Here is a 21,723-nt window from a genome sequence, read left to right on the forward strand (position 1 = left end):
ATTAAAAGATGGTAAACTGTGGCCAGAACAGACAAACCATGGTATTCAAACAATAACTGACTGATGTGAAGTGTGGCAAGAAAACATTCCCTCCACTGTTGAGCTGCCACCACCAGCCTTGACTATTGACACAAGGCAGAATGGGCCCATGGTTTCATGCTGTTGATGCCACCATGTGCAGCCTCAGCAAAAACCAAGATTAATCACTGCTGAATGTTCACAGTTCTCTATGATCTGATCCCAAAAAAGTTACAAAGTATAAAAACAGCAAGGAGTAGAGGACTGTTGCATCACTGGAATATTACACAGAGGAGATGGGGGGGGGGGGATAACAAACTTTTAACTTAGTGAACTTTTGCAACTTTTTTCCTCCCTTTTTCTGTGATCCTCAGCCAGTGACTTGGGCTTTGATCTATTCAATAAATCTAACAGTGATTAATGAAATGTCTAGCTATATGCAAGGAGATTAAGTTAATTATCCTCACTGTTAGCCTGAGTGGAATATTAATCAAGAACAAGAACCTGAAAATGTTGCTCTTCTTAAGAAGTTGAGTCACAGAAAAAGTGGGTGAGCAATGTTTTCTCCTGGGGATTGAATCATGCACGGACAGCAAAAAACGCAGCTCCGCTGAGTGGGGAGCTGAAGATGGGGTTAGGGGAACAATGACACATCATGTATCATCTTACACGTCCCAACGCTGCTCTGACTAAAGCTCTAGACAGCGAGATGATTGAGTAACAACTTACCATAAAACCACTCCCAACCAATTTCACATCTAAATATGATGTGTGTATGTGTGCAGGCTTCACATTTGTCCCTCAGCACACATTGACTCAACATACTATATTACAGTATCCCCTCTGGATGTCTTTAAACAAGATAGATATGATGGCTGTGGCATCATGTTCACTGCATTTATCATTGTTAAATTCAGATGAAATCATCCTCACGTTTTCCCTAAAGCATGGGAAGAGCAGCAGAGCATTTCATACAACTGCTGCTTTTTCCATTGTAATGTACATGATGTCAGATCTTGTTTACTTTGCTGCATGCACAGCGCAGGCAGCGATCACTTTTTCAAGCCCCTTATGTTAGACAGAAAAAAAAGAAAAAAAACAAAACAACCCAGCCCCATTTATACATCATATTTTATTCAACAATATAACTTTTGCTCTTCAGAGTACAATCAATATAAGATACATATGACAAAATATATTTTAAATAGAAGAGAAAAAAAAAAACATTAAGGCATCTCACTGAAGAAAGTTAACAGTCTTGACAGCATAAATGATTAGATTAGTGTTACATTTTGTTTTGTGTATTTATACCTCTAAGGCACAATGGCATGATCACTGCTGAAACCACATAAAAGAGTTATAGGCAAAGTTGCATAACTTTCTACGCTTACAGAGTGGTGACAACATGTTGGTTTTCAATGTGGTTTTCAGTGCTGGGTGTCAACAGTTTACAGTGTTTCAGCAATAAGCCAGAGCAGACACGTGGAGTCATGAAAGGCAAAGCAGGTAGTGAAAGATTTCTCATTCTGCCAAAAGTCTGGTGGCATTGTATTAACACTTTAATAATCCCCTGTGTCGCGCATGAACCGGCTACGGGGCGAAACACTGTAATTATCTTTATCACGCAAGCCAGCCTGGTGCCAGTGTGACTTCTTGACTGGGACCGACATTAGAAAGTCCAGCTGTTCCTCTGGAGAATCGCTGTGGCACCAACGAGCGGTCAATTCGCCAAGGTGTGTTATGAAAGCCGCCGTTTCCCGTACGTGTTCTCGAGTTCAAAAATCTCTGTTATTGCCTCTGCGAGCGAAAGCTGTTAGGATGGCATCACAGAAACGCATAAACAGCTCGACCACATCCACCGAAGCCGAGGCAGAGAACAAGCTCCTTCTCACTCTTTCCCTTTCTCTCCCTCTGTGCTTCACACTTACATTTGCTTGCATGCATAAACAAAGCCAGTCGCGCGCACACACTCGCTCACAAGAAACATCCACACACACATAAACACACAGATTTGTTACCTAGGTATGTACATGACTTAACTCTTGTGAGCAACGTCAACGAGCATCGAGCTGTAAGTTGTAATACAAAGTTTAGTACTTTCTCAACTCACAGGCTAATTCCCTCCCTTTACACTTTTGAACTGTTCCTGGACTTCTCTGGAAATTATTACTCATGAGGCAAACTATACAGAAACTTGCACAAATAGCATGGCGCAGCAGCACTAACCGCTAACATTTATCAACAGAAGCTGTGATTTACAAGGTCTGTAAATTATTTTTGTATCAAAAGCTGTTCATACTGAGTGTCTGTCATTTCTATAGATTGTCTCTCTTTCTTACAACTGATGCACACACAGGTTATTGTAAGCACTTGTGGTTTGAACAAACTGATAAATGTAGTTACAGCTGCATTAAAAATTCATCACACTTACGATGTGTGTCCACTAGGCCTCTTTTCCTGAGTGCCCCTACTTTGCTCCCAATTGTTCGGGTTGGGGGGGAGAATTGCAAACAACCGCTACGAGGGAAAATGCTGCATTCAGCATCTTTCTTCTTCAAAAATCTGTCAGAAATCATTCAACTTTAAAGTTAAAAATGTTTTATTAAGTCCTATGTTTGAAGTTCAGTGCTTCCTGGAGACACCGAAGCCGTAAATCAGCGCGTCGACGGAAAAAGATGCCCAGTGGTCACATTATAGCAAGAGGTGGTCTGACTTGAGCAAGCATATTGGAACTGCTGTGCTGCTGTTTGAGTCTGAAGCAGCCTATGTTATATGTTGTATGCATGTGCTGTATGAAAATGTAAAGTATGTTATGCTGATACAGGCGTCTGCTGTGTTACACCGCTATGTTTGCTGAACCAGAGTTATGCGGGCTGGTGGGCAACGCGCCGCTCAGAAGGCGTAGGGCCCCACTATGACGGTGAGCCGCAGCAGTGAGCTGGAGCGGTAGTTCATGGTCAGATGGTGAGTGATCATCTCCAGGTCCACGACGTACTCCCGGGGGCCTGACAGAGGCTTGGTGAGCACCAGCATGGCGCTCACATTGCTGGAGCGCTGCGAAAAATAAAAACAAATACAGATTTGTCCGTTACATTTTTTGATTGGAGTTAACATGAGTAGGATGCAGCACATTGGACTGATTAAAACAGACTCAAATATCTGTATACTGTAACTATCAGAGTGCCATGGAGGTTGCGTGGCCCCCACAGGATGAATCTGACTTATGCCACCAGCAGGTTGACATTTTAGGCTCTTGTTGAAATGTCTCAACAACTGGAACAAACATTCATGTGCCCATCAGGATGAACTGTAGTAACTTTGGGAAACCAAACCAAAGTCATTCCCAGGATGACAAAAACTGTTGTTCTGTCAAAGCTGTTGCATAAGTCACAGGACAGTTTTATTTTTGCTCAAATGCCTTTTCACTCGTTGTTTGGTTAAGTTTAAGTACCAAAATCAGTTGGTTAAGTAGGTAAAGACCATAGTTTGGGTGAAAACACACCTTTTCACAACATTAATCACATACTACAGTGCCTTAACATGACTTTGTAGAAATCTGTTTTCACTTTGACATGAAAGAGTCTTTTTATAAAAAGTAAATTCTTGTCCAAAAAAAGCCTAATTAAGTTGACCATGAATCAATGTTAAACAGCAATAAAAGGAGAAAACTTCGAAGTGGGGTTGAGTGCTTTTTAGGCAAAGCATTAACAGCATAAAATGGAGCAACAGTGACGTCATTAGTTAAGAAAATTGGCCTACAGTCTCATGGTGATAATTTCTCATGTTCAGGGAACTTTGTATGTATATCAGACTACTGTGTTGATGCTAAGGGGTCCTGACATAGTAGTGATACAAGGTGATCATTCAGCCTTTCATCTTGCACCATCATCAGGTCAAAAATTGGAATTTGTCCAACACATTGTTTATTGACCAAAAACTTGCAAATCTTATGAAATTCCCATCAGCCTAATCTACTTAATTAGCATGCTAACCAGCTAACCCAAGAGGGTAACATGGTAAACATTACGCAGCATGGTTTTAAACTCTCAGTCTTGGTTGCCAAATAATAGTTTGTCAGACCACGAGAGCACAACACTGCAACTGTTCAGCATATAATGTTAGCCCTTTACGACGTGTTGCACCCTCCATCAGCTTTTCAGGAAATACAACAGACTTACCCGAAGGAAAAATTCTCCCGCCTCATTCCCAGATTTAATCCTGAAGGTGTTGTGTGTGTTGGCATATATGTTGGTGGCTTGAATCTGGAAGATGTCCGCTGGCACAGTCCGGTCCGCCTGGATGCTCATGTATTTGTAGACAATTGACGGTGGGAGACCCTGGCAGTCGATCTGAGATCGACAGATACAGCGACTGCAAACAAACAGCAATTAAGACTATTTTTCCGAAAGTGGTCATGCAGATGATGGAAAAACAACAGAACTGAAAATGTTTACTGACTTTTCAGAGGTCTGAGTGTAAGGCGCCTCGCAGGGGTTTCTGGGATAGCAGCGGAAGCCTCCATAATAGTTCCAGCACGTTTCATCATCTTGGCAGTTATGGGTCCCTGTCTCACACTCATTTATGTCTGGTGATGGGCACAGTGACAAAAAAAGAGAGAGAAAAAAGTCAATGTTAGTACCCTCCATTTCCAAAGAACACAAACAGTGCACGCCTCATGAAACAGAGCTGTGAAAGCACAGTCAAAGTTCAGGATTTGTACAAGTTGGGAATGGTGTTTCAGAGCTGCAGCTGAATTTCCAGTGGCTGTGGAGATGCAAGGAAAAACAAGAGGGAAGCCTGCAGATCTGTAGTCGAGGGAAGCCCCTGATGCAACCCCGCATAGGCTTAACTCCAGCACTTTCCCTGCAGCGCCATGAAAATAGTCCCATCAAATGTGCCCCAAACCACAGGGGCTATTTCTGGCACAGCAACCTGGATTCATCACCAAAACGTCCCTCTGACACAACAGGCTGGATTCATGGCTCCCCCTATAAAGCCTGCACCTGACCGAGGGGGAGAGGAAAAAATAACAGCTCTCCCTTTGAGAGAGCGCCGGAGCTTCAAATAAATCCACTTCAAGAAACCAACATCATGCATATAAATTCACAGAGGTGGCTTAGCAGGGCAACACAAAGTTGCTGTGTTTGCATTGCCTAACCTCTGCATTCTTTCCATGACAGTACAGTTTGAGAGTGGCTTTCAGTGCTGCTCGAGAGGTAGAATAGTAGATGATAGCAGCAATGACCAACTTATTCTCACAGTTATGTTTCGAGTTTAAGAGGCGGTAGAAGGGAGGCAGGCAAGAGGGCTTGCTTGGGAACTTTGTTGTGTGTGAAAACAGAGAGGAGGGTAAGAGGCACATAAATAAATAAATGAAAGAAGGAAACAAAAAAATAATTTAAGGAAGGAAAAGGGAGGACTGCAGTACCTTGACACAACCTGTTCCCCTGCAGCTGATATCCTTGTGGGCACTCACAGGAGTAACTTCCTGGGCTGTTAACACACTGGTACTGACACATGTAGCTGGACAAGCTGCATTCATCAATGTCTGGACAGAAAATACACAAATACAAGGAAGACAATGTAGGCTGAGAAAAGGTAGCGCGTATGCATAGAAATGATAACAAACACGCATTTATCTGCGTGTGTGTATTGACTGTATGCATGTTTGGGTGCTTTCGTGCATCCACCTTGGCAGGAGACCATGTCTTGTGCCAGCTCGTAGCCGTGGTCACACTGGCAGAGGAAGGAGCCAATCAGGTTGTAGCAGTGATGCTGACAGGGACTCTGCACGTCACATTCATTCACATCTGCAACGAAAGTGTTTGACATACATGGACACATTGATGATAATTCTTCTTTACTCCAACTCTGAACTTTCAAGCATTGCATCATTTTAACCCTCTGAAATCCAACTTTCTGTGTGTTTTTACTCCTGTCATACAGTTTTGCATGCTGACGGATAGAGAGAGAAAATGTCCTCTGCGCAGTATGACAGCTATGCGTCACCATATACAATTTTTTTCCAAATGCCCACATATGCTACCAATGCTGAAAAGAAAATATGGTGATCCTATATACCATAATGACAGTAAATACTACACTGCTCAGCCCAAAAGTCCCTACTTTTTCCTCTTTTTTTTCATGTGACTGTGGTTCGCAACTGAGTCACTAATGGCTTCACGTTTACGCTGAGGAGAGCAGAATATTTGTTACAAAATCTGGTTAGATCAAACATTTTACTTCTGGGGCGTTATTAAATGAGACATGCAGGATAAAAGGATTTCGATGAAAGGTCAGGATTTTAAGCTTAGGTTTGGTTAAGTTTTCATACAGAACCGCATGTCACAGATGAGTAGCTCGAGGACTGTCAAAAAGTTGGAAATCTGATGATTCTTGACCTTTTTTTTACAGTTTTTGACTGATAAATTGTGTCATTTTGGCATGTTTTTAAAAGATGACATGGATTTTAAACTTGCTGGTGGGTTCTGGGGCTTAGAGGGTTAGATGATCGCTTAAAAGAAGTCAGCTGGTGCCAAAAACAAACACAAGCAAGAGTTGCATGACACCATTTCACCTCTGCGTGTTTATCTGGTGTGCTTGTTTTTTGGAGATGAAAACGCTGCCCTTCACCTCTTACATTCTATTCATTGGGATGATCTTTCCTCCGTTAATGCATGAGAATCAGCTGGCCTCTTTAGAGACAGTTTCTGGCTGGACGTAACAGCCATGAGACATGTGATCATGTTACTCCAGATCAGCAGCAGTCTGAGCCTGTTAAACATCCTTATTTTTCTTGCTGACAGCTTCATAGAATGATTTCAGACTTTTCACATGCTATTTCAGTTTCACCTTCAAACAAAGATTAGATAAGCATCCTAAACTGTTGAATTGTTTACAATCTCTCTGATCATGTGACTGCTTTTTTTCTTCATGCTAACAGTGTTTCTCAAATTCAAGCGCATAGTATGGTGAGTGCGCTGTTATCGTAGTGGATAAGGATGATGTCTAACATGTAAGTAAGATCTAAATGATAATAAACCGTCAGTCATACTTTAAGAAATAACAATAACTACAAATATTTTAATTGGCCTGTCTATTTCCTGCAGATAAGTTGCATTTTGGCTTCGAAACTAAAGGTCAGAAGGAGGCAGAGAGACTAATACAGCGTTCACAGCTGCACACATTCAACACACATACACATGTTGGAGCATAGCTGCGAGCCAGTCATGGGTTTTGATGGATTTCTAAATTTGCTTCAGAGATAAACAGCTCTCTATCACACACTCAATAACTCCCTTTGACTTGAGCAGGAGATTTGCTGTGTGGGTTCAGGTTGCATGGTCAATCTCATGATAGCTCCGAGCTTCCGGGCATTCAAAGCAACAGCTTGTGCAAAATTTGCTTCGTGAAAAGCGATTCCTTAAAATATCTGCGTCCTGAGAAAAATGGAAAAATGAAGAGAAACACGGCGAGTGTCAACGCTGATGACTTCTTTGATTTGTTGCCTTATTCTAACTCTTTTTAAGCCAGTTTTATACAATAATTGTTCACTAATTGTACATCTTAATGCTTTTTTGTTTGCTTTATGATAATATTATGCTTTGTAAGACACTGAAGCAACAACAACTCTATTGAAAGTCAGCAGATTAGGCGGATATCCACCAGATACAAAAAGTCTGATGGTGTGCCTCTGAGTAGCAAACCATAGAAGCAAAAGTGTTTTTATAATTCCATGTTGCACACACAGACTCACACATGAGTACACACGGCTTTTCAGCGACTTACCAACACAGCTGTGGTTGTTGCTGGCCAACTTGTGACCTGCATTGCACTCGCAGTAGTACGAGCCCGGGGTGTTCACACATCTGTGCATGCAGTAGTGGGTCAGGGAACACTCGTCTCTGTCTGCAGGTAACCAGAGAGTCACCATGGAGAGGACACGGCCAAGTTTCCCCGAGTTCGACGAACGTTTTTTTTAATCGTGCGATAAAGTGAGCGTGTTTTGTGACTCACCGGTACAGTGGTCACCGTTCCTCTGGTAGCCTGAAGGACACTGGCACGTGTAGGAGCCCCTGGTGTTGACGCACGTCTGCTCAGGCCCACAAGTGTGTCGGCCAGTCGCGCATTCATCTATGTCTGCAATAATCACACACAGACACTGAGAGGAAGCCAATGCCTGCTGTACGCACGAACATATGGCAGACAAAGCAAAAAAGCAGCGTGCCCGGACCGTGTGCGCTTTGTGATCTTTTTTTTACAGACAGACGGTAAAAATCTGCGATCACTGACACCATCGCATCACACACACACACACACGGGCATAAACGCACATGTTCGCACAGAGAGCAGGGCGATTAAATAAAGGAGGCTTTTATTCAGGAGCTCCGGGTGAAGGGGAAAACACAGATCGTAATCTATACTAACAGGACAGCTTTTTGAAGGGGGGAGTTCATGTGTGTGTGTGTGTGCATATGAATGAGAGGGGGGAAAAAAATCTAAACTGATAAGTCATGCGCTCTCCACCGTAACGCCTCAGACATCCATCAACACAAACGCAAACAGACCCAAACACATCGACTTTTTATCCGTCAACCCATAATTAATGTGGGGTGAGAAAACTACTGTTTATTATGTTATGTACTGCAATAAACAGTAGTTTGATGTGAGTACAGGAGGCTTCAATACAGAAAGCGAAAGTTTTCAAGCTAATTTACGTTCTGTATGTCTCAAATAAATAGCACCGTACGTACAACCGGCAGTGTTGAGATGATGGAGCGACTCCTTTGTGTTAACTAGTGGTTAAGCATCCAACACATGACACAACCGTGAAAAAGATTCTATGTTTAATGTTGATCCTACAAACACTTTCTCAACTTCGGTTTGTTCGGAGCCAGAGCTTCTTGAAAAAAAAGAGAGACTTTTCTCACTATAACCCCCCCACACACACACACACACTATAAATATGCCAATAGTGTATACTTTCATCCCCGAGGCCCACCAGCAGTCCTCTTGGGTGGTCTGACACAACCCATCATATGCAGACAGCCACTGGGCATCAGTTTAGCAGCATGACAGACAGTTATCCTCAATACCACACACACAGGAAAGGAGAGGGTACTATTACTGCATTGTTATTTGGCACGTGTGGAGTCTAACAATAGTCATAAGAATCTGACTGGAAGGTGACTGGAAAACCTGCAGTTGCACTCTGTCCTCCTGATTGTAATATTCCCCCTACAGGGTTTAGATGCTGTCAATAAACCAGAGACAAATCCTTATGTATTCATAGAGAACGCACTACGGCCAAATGTGTAAAATTGATAAATCAAAACCATTAAAGTAAATGCAGGAACTTGCTGTTGCATCTTGAACTGATATTTCCCTGGAGATGTTTCATGTGATGCGGTCTCAGCTGGAAAGCTCTTGCCCGAGTGCCTCAAATGCCGAATATTCCCGTCCCACAGCCTCCAACGTCGAGTGGGACTGGTGCCGGTGAGAAATTGGCTTGATTCGCTGCACAAGGGGCCCGTGCAACAAAAAGGCAGACAGAAGGTAAGTTGTCTTCGCTTCTTAAAGGGAGGAAAGCGAAGAGGGCTGAAATGTGCTCAAGTCTATGGGGGCACAGTGAAAGGATGAACTCAGTACATTAGGGACAAAAGCGGGGCTTATCTAAAAGGTGCACCTCAGAGACAACAGGTGCAAATTGCATAAAGGGAGGAATGCACGGGCAAGGCTTGTTGCTCACTGACCCGCTTAGTAAAGGACAAAGATAAAAGCAGTGTTGTCCTGGAAAATCTGTGTTCTGATGTGGCTTGAAAGGCATCTGGGAAAGTGCGTCCGCAAACAGCACCGAGTGTCAGCGAGAAACCGAATGCTTGGATTCCAGCAGTATCACACTATGGGATACTGCCACTCTCGCAACGGCTCACGGGCTCCATGACACGGCTGTTAAAAAAAAAGACTCGGTGCATTACAAGGTGTCTGTGGCTGGTGGTGCAGCATCCAGGTTTCGCCTCTTAGGTACAGAAATCTACCTTGATATGGACAATAGATTTCCCACATGTGGCGATATACAGTGAACCATATATGATTCCAAATCTATCTGGGTGGCCACTGAACACATTCTACTGAAAACAGTGTAGAAATTCTCATCTTTCTGCTGGAGTCTGAACCTGCAGAAGGTTGCAGGGTGACGGCAACATACAGCAACAGCACTACTAGCTAGCTTTGACAGGTAGCTCCAAAGACTTGCAAGGCTGTAAAAGAATAACATGGTGATGTGCTTACCAGATAAATAATGGAAATGAAATCCGGTGTTTATATACAGTCACAACAAAATATTTGAATGAATGTCAACAATTAGACAGGAGACAACATTCAGAGGCCAGAATCGAGTCTCTGTGACTCATAACCCCGCCTACTTACTGGAGGCTCTTGGTGATTCATTTAGACTGGAAATGCCCTGCCTTCTGGCAGTACAATAGAAGCAGACAACACAAGTCTGACACTCCAGATTTCTGGTGAAAGAAAGTGCTGTGTGTTGATGCCCTCTCAGTGCCAACAAACAAAACTGTGATACCAATGAAATGTTGTGGTTTTAGAACCAGATAACCACATTTGGCAACTTGATAAATTTACAAGATGTGAGGCTGTCACGGATAATTATATTTATTGTTGATTATTCTGTTGATCGTTTTCCTGATTAGTCGTTTGGTCTATAAAATGGCAGAAAATGGTGAGAAATGTCGATCTGTGTTCCCCAGAGCCAGAGCTGGTCTGGCCTGATGGTCTTGTTTTGTACGCAATCCAAAAATTCTTACTTTACTGTCAAGGATGGAAAAAAACAGAAAATATTCTAATTGAAGAAGCTGGGATGAGCAAAATTTAGATTTTTTCTTTTAAAAAATTACTCAAACTGAATAATTGATTATCAAAACAGGTACGGCCAACTAATCGATTCATCATTGCATCTCTACACTGTTGGCTTTGAGGCCCTACTCACACATAGTAGTACTTTGAGCTTAAATGCTAAAGTCGCTAGGGATGTACGACGATATCTGCATCAGTTCAAAATCGACATTGGTAGGTAAGTAACACCTGTCAGCCTTAAAATCTTCCATTTTGCTTGAAAATGTTACATAAAAACAATTATGCCATGTTTTACATGGTAGCTAAACTACTTTTCTTACTTTACCCAGTAAACGTGTTCAATCACATCACCTTCACCTGAGCTTTCTCAGAATGTGGATATTGGAGAAGAATTGAGTTTTATACCAGCACTTGCCAGTGGGTCTTCATGATCAAAGAAGGACATCAATATGTTAATTCCACAACAGGTGAAACTTGAGAAAAAACATGTGCCCATATCTGCATCTGCCAAAATGAGTTAAACAACTTCAGCATATCAGATATCAGTAAAAATCCAATGTCGTACATCAAAGGTCATCATGCCAACATGTTGTCAGTGTCAATGCTGACGATTAAAAATTGTATGTTTGCAACATTTACGACCTCATTTTATCATGCTAGTATGATAACATTTTCTAATCACCACTAACTACATTATTGATTAGGGTATTTGGAAAGTTTCCATCCATTAACCTCCTAACTGAAAAAGTTCCATGTCAGTCGATCGTGATGAGAAATATCTGACTGACCAACGTTGCTGTTCCTGGAGCTACGTTGCTAATGTGGGTAAACAACAATTAATCAGTCAAAAAGCTTTCAGAATGGGTTGTTTTGTGTCTGGGGTTAACGGCGCACAATCAGCTGATGTTATGTTCTTGGACAAGATTCATATCGGCTCACATAGGCAGCACAGTTTCATCGAGCTCGCAGTTGACTTAGTTCAGACTGAATTTAGGACATAATCTGAGCCAGAGCTGGTCCACATCATTACACGATGGCTTCTCCTGATAGCAGCATTTGCTCTTGTTTTCAGTCGCTGTTGCCAAACAGAATTACTTGAATGCATTTGAAATGATTTTAGTGCAACTTACCTGGCGTGAGTCCAACAGCATCTATGTCACTGTTGCACAGATTGGTTGTGGCTACCTGAAAGCCTACACGAAACACTGAACAGTATGTCACTGCTGCTGCAGGAAACACAATCCAGCTGGATCGTGTTCCATCGAGTAAGGTGTAGAGACCATGAACTGTTACAGAAAGAAGCAATGCCTTACTGTAAATTGTTTAAATGGGAACAGTGGAGTTCCTGCTAAATTCTGTGTGCGGAAAAGTCAGAGTCATCTTCCCTCTCCTCGAAGCGAGCTTGGAGAGCTCTAAATAAAAGCATATGTGCTGAACGCGATCCAAAGGTTCATTCACAGGAATATCTTGCGGTAACTGCTACTTTGTCACTAAAACTTTAAGAAGCTGCCAATACAAAGTTCCACAAAAGTTTGTGTGTGTGGGGAGTGTGTGGGTGGGGTAGGAGAGTATCCCACACTGGATGGCTCTTAGGTCCCATAAAGTCTCCCCAGTTTGCCACATGCCGTACAGTCCATATAGTTTACACAGGAAAACAGATTTTACTGCAACAAGCCATCAAATGTGATGATGTGTTGCGTGTGGGGAGAAGTGACTCTGTTCTCTGAGCTCAGGTTTTGTTTTGTTTTTTTCAGAATTTATTTAACGTAGCTTACAAGTTTCTTCCAAGCCTGCAGTAACATCACAGGGAAAAGATAAGGCTGTCCAGCAGAAGAGTGGAAGATGTGGAAGGAAAGAATGAGGAGAAAGGGTGGAGTCTTTTTTTTTTTTTTTTTAAACAAAAAAGGCCTTTTTAAGATTTGAAGTTGGATTTACGGCCTTGTGAGCATATGTGATGTCAGAGTTAAAAACTCCTTGCTTTTCAGGGAGATTAATTCTAAATGCCTTGTGGGAGCTGGGGGAGTAACGGGAATGGCGGCAGCTCAAAGAATGCGAGCGTGTGTGTGTGTGTGTGTGTGTGTGCGTGTGTGTGTGTGTACGGGTGAGTGGGCGTGTGTGTGCATCAGAGGTCCGGTTTGAGGTGCTCATTAAATGGCCTTTTTTTTTTTTTTTGCAGAGCTGCTTATGTTTCACAGAATAGACACTGTGAGAAGGTACATGAAAAAAAAAGAAAGAAAATGTGTCCAAAACGGGGACTAAAAATTGTTTGGCCTGAACTCAGAACAATGTGTTATTTGCTCCGGATTTATACTGACATGATAGGGCTTGTTGTAATTATCACTTGAGAGCATTTAGTCTTGTTTTCACTGAACCACTGCAATGGAAAGCAGGAGCTGTTCCAAAGAACAGTTGGAGCCATCCTGCTGTTGGACAGCATCTCTGTTTCCCTCTGATTATTGGATAATTCAATCTTTGGGAAAGCAGGGGGCAAGACGTGCGATGTTAATAGCCCATAAAATTTCACAATGTCAAATTTATCAGCATGTCATACGCCATCCCCTGAGCGCTTGGTTCTGCTTAACCTCAAACACCTTAATATCACCCCTCGCTGCACTGCACGTTGTTTCATTTGTGCATAATTCTCTCTGCAATGCAGTGTGAAATGCAGCTATCGCTGGCTCGAACACAACCTCAGGACAAATGGGAGTGGTAGTGTTTCCCTTTCAAAGCAAGTCCAAACACAAAGCAGATAAGAAATCAAAGAGTTCAAGACACTCACATCTTATATTCCCTGTATTTCCATCCGTATTAGGGCATGAAATATTTCCATGCTCTGGCTATTCGCACCACTCCCAAGATTCCCCTCTCATCGCTCTCATTGTTCAGGAGGAACAGGAGTTTTAGTCACGCTGACACTTACTAACTGATTTGTGAGTTTGTTCCACACTCTTCTAAAGGTCGGGCAGAGTCTTGACGTTCTTGAAAATCCGTCCAGTGTGCCAGCCGCATTCCCAACCGATAATAATCCTTCCTGTTACTCTGAAAATGTTTAGAAAAAAAGAAGTGCTGAGCAACCGAGCACTGCTATTCAGTTGTGAAGAAGATCAGTCACTCTGCCCACCTGACACGCCAGGAGCCGGGGCTCGAGCTGTTTACAGCCTCGAGAGCAAAATCTATGGCATGGAAGGAATGAAAGCTGCAAAAACCCCCAAACGCTGAACAAAATGTACAAAATAGCAGCATGATAACAAGAAATGGTGTGAGAAACGTGGACTCTGCGATCGCATGCGAGTGTCACCCAGCCGAGTGCAAAATAGTGATTTATAGCAGCCCTGTGTCCCTTTCCATCATGAGGTAAACGGAAAGATCAACACATGTAAGCACATCAGAGGAGGAAGCAGCTGGCCGTTGGACAGGCACCGACCTCGGGGAGAATAATAACAACAACATTAAGCACTTACGCCAAGGAGGCACGGCAAAGCTGCTTCCCCCTCTCTGCTCGTCCCTGCCATTGTTGATGTGATGGCAGCAAGGAGCCAGTAGCGAAACCACAAGCAATAACAGCACCAGCGCACAGCAACGCTGCACGGGCCACAAGAAGGGCTGCCTGCATGATGGTTTGATTATATTTACAGAGACCAAAAGGCACTGTAGTCCTCTCTGGCAGCGAGAAGAAGCTGATGAAATACTGTCACCATGGTACACGCGGTAAAACACGGGATCGCTAGAAGTCACGCTGCAAAATGTGCTTTTAGGTTTGATGCTCTTTGGGGATAATATTGCTGAAACTGTGTGAATCTTACTCGCTTTTGTCTTGATATCCAACATCGATTGATTGAAATGTAAATGTACTGTAATTAAATTGAAATGACATCTTTAACTATTAGCACAGTGAGATCCTCGGCTGAGGTCTTTTGTCTGTTCCAGAGCACAAAGCGTTTGCAACACGAGGAAACCAGGTCGGCCATGCCAGCGACGTCTTTGTAGTCCCTTCTTAAAACATACTGTCAATTGGAGAGCATTTCCTGATTTTACCAGATTTTTACTTCCCTTCGGGCTGTCTTTAATTCCCCTTAAAAAACACATCTTTACAGTTTCTTGCACTATTGATTTTTATGCACCCAACTCTGTTTTTTTCTTTATTTTGCTGCCCTGAGAAGCGATTTATAACTTGGGTTGTGAAAAGCGCTCTATAAATAAATGTTTTTTTTATCTGTATTATTAAAACAGCATTAAAATATTTGAATCTTGTTTATCAGCGGCTGAGGAGTTGCTACATCCACTATCATTTTTGGCACAGTTATCAAATGGAGAGTGAGCTTTGATGGCAAGAAATCTCAGCAATGTCAAGACTTTAAAAATACCACATAACAAAAAAAAAAAAACCCTGAGGTTAAAAATCTGATAATAGTGGTGATTTACTGGACGTATTTCAAACATAACATGAAGGAAGGCATTTGATTGAAAAAAGTTGTTAAATTAATCTGCATCTGTTACAGGGTTGGATATTTTAGTTAAAAAACAATACATGTCAGACCTCTCTGGTGGGGAAAAAAAACCATTACATAATGGTTTCAAAAATGTATTTTTGCCACTTTTGTAATGAAAGAAATCAATCACTGAGATAACATCTGTTGAGCTCAAATTGATTTAGATCTTGTCAATCTCCAGATATAAAATGTTAAATGGGGACCGTAAAAATGTCACGATGATGAACTGTTGATTGTGAAAATGCTCAGCATGATACAAAAAAAATATCATTTAAATAAGACGTGTGTTAAACGGATCAACATGAAATCATTTAGTCTACAGTCATGCTAGTGACGATGCTAACAAGCTTACGATCGTTACAGTCCCTCGAGGGGAACTTCAGCGTCTGCACCAAATTTCATGACAGCTACTCTATTTCTGACATCCTCCATACCGCTGCTGCAAAACCTCGAAAGTATTTGCAATTTAAAGGCTCAGAGATGCAATGCTGGCTGTTGCAGCTGAAGCTGCAGAGTAACAGGTGCACCGAGCTGGACAGTAAAATCACAGGGCGCTGGGACGACTGCATGCAGGACAGTGCAAATCACCAGTCTGAGAGCAGGTGGAAGACAGGAGCTTAGCCGGTAATACGAGGGTTCAACCGGGACAAAGGTGTAGTCTTTTTGTTTGAGTAACCCTAAACAAAGTGGGTCAGTTTCCGTTGAACAAATGCTCTGTGTTTGATCCTGCTTCCTCCCTGCTGAGCAACTAAATTGCTGCATAATGTTTGAATTTAACATCTGGTGTATCCTGTATTGCATTCACCTCGGTGTTGAAGACTTCCTCCTCTGTGCAACAACATTTTCCAAATCTGTGTTGCTTATCTTTGATGGAGGTTTGGGAGAAACAAACACTGACAGGATAACATCTGAAGGAATTTCCTGAAAAACTGTAATGACTTTCTGTGTATCCTCACATCTCTCTCTCTTTTTTTTTTTTTTTTTTTTTTTGCGCAGCCTGTGGAATCGGCCCGAGGCTTGCGGCTGGGGCTTTTTTTTTTTTTTTCCTTCTAATATGCAAATGTCAGGATGAGACAACAACAAGTGGAACTGTAAAGTATTAACTGTAAAGGTCAAATCATGAAGCCTGCTGGCAGTGTCATGCTGTGCTTTGCAACCACTCAGCCCTCTCTGCTTGTTCTGCTTCTCTGCATTCCTGCTCCTCGCAAGATCGATCCGATGCTTATCTGTCAAGGTGGTGAGTAATTCCTACCATCACAAAAGATGGGAGCAAACGGAAAAAACAACCACCGCTGACATTCCAGAGATATTCCTCCCAAGTGCATTGCATCTGTGTGGAAAAATGTTATTGCATGCACTCGGGCCTTGTTCGGAAAAGTACACAAGTTCTCTGTCACACAGGGCTTAACGGCCTTATTAGAGCATATTTAGGAAAGATTTCCAGCCACTGCAGGTGAAGAGCGTCCAGACATAGCTGAAATTAGTCAGGTATGTAGGTGGTAATATGGCCTACATGACCTCAAGAAACCAGACAGGTAAACAGGAGTGGCGTGTCCTTTCATGTTCCACACTGCGGCGCATGAGTATCTAATTTAGAGATGAAAATTAAATAAGCTGCAGCTGAAGTATGTAAACTCAAGACTTGTGAGGAGAATGACAAAACCCGCACAGTGTAAAACATGGCGCGTGTAATTATCTGCGGCAAACATTACATGTCCAAAGCCACCGAGAGGGTGTACTCTCAAACAAACTGCGAACGAGAATCGCAAACTAAGTGCTTCACACTTCTCGTCAGATTCGTTTTGATGGACAACATTCGTTTCTCAGAGGACGTGATGTCACCTCTGCTGCAAATAAGAGTTAATATGCATACACAAGACTACAACAAACCACTTGTAGGCATCACCTGGCGCTAAGCACAGTAAGTATGTGTGTATGTTTGGAGGCTGGGTGGAGGTCATGGAAATGTGAGGCATCATTAAGCTGTCACACATACAGTAAAGGTTCATAGTTTCTCTGTGTGGCTGAAGTCAGGCGCCAACTTCCCCGATGTGTCACTACAACAACACACACTTCAGCTCCCGTTCGCACTCGGGGCCAAAGGGCTTTATTGCCCACTTTTTTTTGCGAAAAAAAAAAACCCACACGGGAACAAATATTAAAGCTGCAATTAAAAGAAAAAATATCAGGTTTGAGGTCTGTTATGTATTTTGTGGTTTGTTTTGCTTTTAATCAGCATAAAGAATAGTGCACATGAGAGAGGCGATTTTGTTGTAGAAACTGTTTTTTTAACAATTTAATTTGTTCTGTGGAAAATTGGCTCCGTTTTTTGCAGCGCATTTAGCTGATCTCTCTACTCTTCGCCACACACTCAGCAGTAAGTCACCAAAACAACTCAGCAGCTGCACAACCCATGACGTTGGTACAACCTGGCTTGGTCAGTGCTCCGGCACTTCTGCGGTTATTTAGTCAGTGTCAGCCTTTCATCCTCCCCTTTGCCCTACCTGACTCTGCACTCTAGGTTTCCTCCACAGAGTGGTGAGTTAGCAGGGAAGGAGCCTGATGTAAGCGCTATTTGATACACTGAGGTTTCCCCCATTGAAAGTTAATGGGAATTCCTTTGCTAGCAAGATACGTAGCTGTGCAGAACAGCCACTGTGCTGCAAAAAAAAAAAAAAAAAAAAGACAATCCTGTGTCCAAGAACAATTGGCTCATTGTAGCGAGTTAAAGGTAATGACAGAGAAACTGGAGACTGATGTAAACAAAGATTATATCACTCTAACAGCAGAAACGTACGCCCACATAACGGCACGAGACGCCTTCCAGTTAAAACTGCAGTCATTTCAAAGCAATAACACTGACAGCAACAGCCTATCTTTGTTTAGCCCAAGCACCGAAACAGCACACCAGTGAATAAATATTATGCCCATGCCAGCTCGCTTATGTGGTTACTTTAACTGATATGCTGCCATGTTTTACACTCTAATAAAACCTAATTGGGTTCCAATTCAGAGAAACACATAAAGCACCTCACACATATCTTTGCCCCAGGTGTAAAATCAAATTTGTTACTTTCAGTGGAGCTCTGTGACCGCAGACCTCACCACACAGCCACTCAACCACATGCCTGTGCCTACTGGCAAGAGCAGTTCCCAACCACTGAACACATGTACTGTACGGCAATGCACTTTGCCTTACATTACATTTATAGAGCTGCCCCACCGATCTCTCACAGACTGACCGGACGAGGCTGCAAAGCAATATCAGAAATCCTCTCTCCCTCTCTCAGATGCTGCCGTGGACCTGTGGCACGAAGGGCACCAACGTTCATGTGTGTTGGTGAGATGAAGAATGAATCTTTAAACCACTCCCCATTTGAGAAGATCAAAGTGTCGAGCTCAAACACAAGATCACACCCACACAGTCTTGTGCAGCTACCAAGATCACAACCCAGTCAAGTCCCAGGGAGTATCTACTGTAGGTGGAAAGGCTATATGTGAGCAGAATTTGCCACAATATTAGAAAATCTGCTTGACTTTCCCCTGAAGCAGAGGACTTCAACACCCAAAACAAAAAAGAATTTTAGGAAGAAGCTGAACTCTGGCCAAGAATATCACGCTGCGAGCGACCAAAGAGTTTAGAAAACATGACATCACAGTGAGGAAAAGCGAGAAGCTTGCAACACATCTGGCAGCTACGCATAGTTTAGCTGTTGATGACTGTCAAGCAGATGGATGAACAGTTCACCTTTGGAGCTCTGCTTATTGAGGCTCTAAAGTCGTTAGCAAGTAATTATCAAATACCTACGCAGCTCTGCAAGAGACACATTTTTCTAGGCAGCAGCACTGCATCTGGCCAAGTGCAACAAAGGCATACTACTGATATTCAGGAGATAAAAACACTTCTGCCAACAACTCTGCCAGTAATCTGCAGCACACAGCAGTCAGTACAGTGGGGCTCAAATTGCAACCACATTTTTGAAGACATAAGCTGTCTCATGAGGGCAGAAGACCTTAAATATTCTGGAAGATTAAACAAAAAAAATCACTTTTCATGATGAAAATGTGGCAGCCATCCCTTCTCTCAAACTTATTTCATGGTCACAACTCCGGCCCTGCTGACAGAGGCCAATTTCTCTCTTGAGGAGCTTGTCAACACCGTTTCCTGAGATAACCATGTGTTTACACCATGTGTGGGTGTAAAGCAGTAAAAAAAAAACCCAAAGGCTCCCTTTTCAAGGTTCTTCCTATCATCATATATCCAAACAGTGAGGGGGAGACGTCCCTGCGCTGCTCGTCTTACCTCTGCAGAGGTTCTGGTCATCTGCAGTGAATCCGGGTGCACAGCGAATGGTCCGGCCCCCCTGAGGGACCCTCTGCCCGCCAGAATTCACCCGAGGGACCTGAGGCTGGCTGGGTGGGACGGCGGGGGCAGGAGGGACCGGGTCAGGCAGTGGCACCTGCTCTCCTTCCTTACTGATGTAGATGACGGCGCTCTTGGGGAGGCAGAGGTATCCGCCAAAGTGGTTGATACACTGCATCCCTCCTTTGCAGGCATCATCTAACAAGGCACATTCGTCGATGTCTGACAGGAGAAAGAAAGAAATTAGATACAACATTGTCTATGAAGTTACACTAAGCTTACATGGATATATATGGAAAATAAAGCCAGAATCAAACACATTAAGCATAAAAAGCTGCACAAATATGCCAATGCAATTTGTAATTTCTCACCTCTGCACTGCTCTCTGCTACTGTCATACTCATAGCCCTCTGTGCACTGTAAAGACATGCAACAAAACACATTTTAGGGTCCTGTAACACACACAACATGAACCCTTAGTTCTCCATCAGTAAATCGCAAACTCGCCGGGTTGTGCTACACACAAGACGAACTGGTGAAAAATCGCTCACTCACTGTGTAGGAGATGGGCTCCTCAGCCTCCTGAGAGAGAACATGTGTGAACACCGCACAAAGACACACGCAGATCCCCAGCATGTCGACCCAGCGTCGGAGAAGAACTGTAACGAGATGCAGAGGGACCAAATGGATAGCCAGAGCGTGCAAGATCATTTTTTTTTGTACTTGACAAGCCTACAAGTTTTAATACCAGTTATTACATCATTGATGGCATTGCTTAACGAGTCCCAACATCTCCCGCTGCTGGCGTGATGTTTATGTTGGCACCGCTCCAGGTAAATCTGCGACTTCAACTAAGTGAAGTGTTTTTCTGCTGTTTTTCTCCAAAAGGATTAGTGCGTAATACGCGTAAAGATCGTGCGTAAACATGTCCTCGTGTGCCAGTCAGTGTCAAGAAAATGAACGAGTTAATCAGCCATGCGGAGCTCGTGTTGATTAAAATTCTGTATCTTCACAACACACGTCCAACTTATCAAGCTGCCTAATCACACGTATGCGCGTTTTTCTCGAATCTGCTTTGTCCATCACAGGCTCGCTTCAAGATACAGACACTTGTTACTGAACAACTCCCCAAAACATGCTGCCTACACCAGAAACAAGTGACACTAGAGATGTTTTTCCCTCTCAGTTGTTTCAACATCAACACTGACAACAGATTTAGCGGCTCCTCGCTGTATTGGTTTCATTGTTATTTGATAATAACGCTTCATGCAACTGCTTTGTCATCCCGTGGCGCCTTGGCGACTTACCTGCAATTACCTGCGAATATCCAACACTGCTGGCGTGCTGAGGAAAACTTGCCCGGTTTCAGTGTTGCTGCAAATCCGAATCTGCGCGAAGCAGGCTGACTTTTGCCGTGCAAACGGTGCAGTGGATGTTAGATGTTTGGCGGAGTGCAGGCAGCACTTGTGATGAACATGCGGTTAGTGCAGTATGACATACTGGGGGGCGGTGTACCGGGCAGGTTGAGCTCCGGGGTTTTCTCTCACCGGGGTGCAGTCAGCAGGTTACACTGGCTCCCTCTATAGACTGCTGAATATTAAGGAAAAATGGGTCATATCAGAAAAGCAGATAATAGATCATTATGATCAGAAAATCCTTTGATGTTACTCTAAACTGATCCTGCATGTGTAAACTCATGAGAAAACATTCCCAGCTTTCTAAAAAGCCAAAGTAAACGTTAAGATTTGCAGTTTGTTTCTGCTTTGGGATCACATGCAATAGACTATTTAGTTAAGGTTTGATCAAATGTGTTTCCCCATGGAACCAAATGTTGTATGATTTTAGTTTTTGTTTCCTTGTTTTGTTTTGTTGTTGTTGTTTTGTTTTGTTTTTTTTGGGGGGGGGGGGGGGTAAAATGCATTTACATAAGCTTACACCAATTCTGTGTTATATTTTCAGAATGAGCTTTCATAACTTTGG

General features: G+C 42.9%; 1 protein-coding gene across 3 annotated transcripts; it reads right to left on the minus strand.

Moving 5' to 3' along the window:
* Window positions 1-1,131: 1,131 nt before the first annotated feature.
* On the minus strand, window positions 1,132-21,225 carry LOC103360622 (EGF containing fibulin extracellular matrix protein 1). 3 transcript variants are annotated; one of them, XM_008286448.1, is made up of 11 exons: window positions 21,051-21,223; window positions 20,299-20,402; window positions 20,115-20,160; window positions 19,684-19,965; window positions 8,035-8,157; window positions 7,807-7,926; window positions 5,709-5,828; window positions 5,447-5,566; window positions 4,477-4,603; window positions 4,197-4,389; window positions 1,132-3,072 (listed from the first exon to the last, which is right to left on the minus strand). In XM_008286448.1, exons 2-11 carry the CDS (start codon window positions 20,377-20,379, stop codon window positions 2,911-2,913), a joined length of 1,374 nt encoding a protein of 457 aa, XP_008284670.1. In that variant the 5' UTR covers window positions 20,380-20,402; window positions 21,051-21,223; the 3' UTR covers window positions 1,132-2,910. The 3 variants fall into 3 exon arrangements, with proteins under 3 accessions (XP_008284670.1, XP_008284671.1, XP_008284672.1); XM_008286449.1 differs by lacking the exon at window positions 7,807-7,926 and having other exon boundaries at window positions 21,051-21,225; XM_008286450.1 differs by lacking the exons at window positions 7,807-7,926; window positions 8,035-8,157.
* Between the last annotated feature and the right edge of the window lie 498 nt (window positions 21,226-21,723).

This window comes from Stegastes partitus, unplaced genomic scaffold (assembly GCF_000690725.1).
Source record: "Stegastes partitus isolate 25-593 unplaced genomic scaffold, Stegastes_partitus-1.0.2 Scaffold455, whole genome shotgun sequence".
In the NCBI taxonomy this organism is placed as follows: Eukaryota; Metazoa; Chordata; class Actinopteri; family Pomacentridae; genus Stegastes; species Stegastes partitus.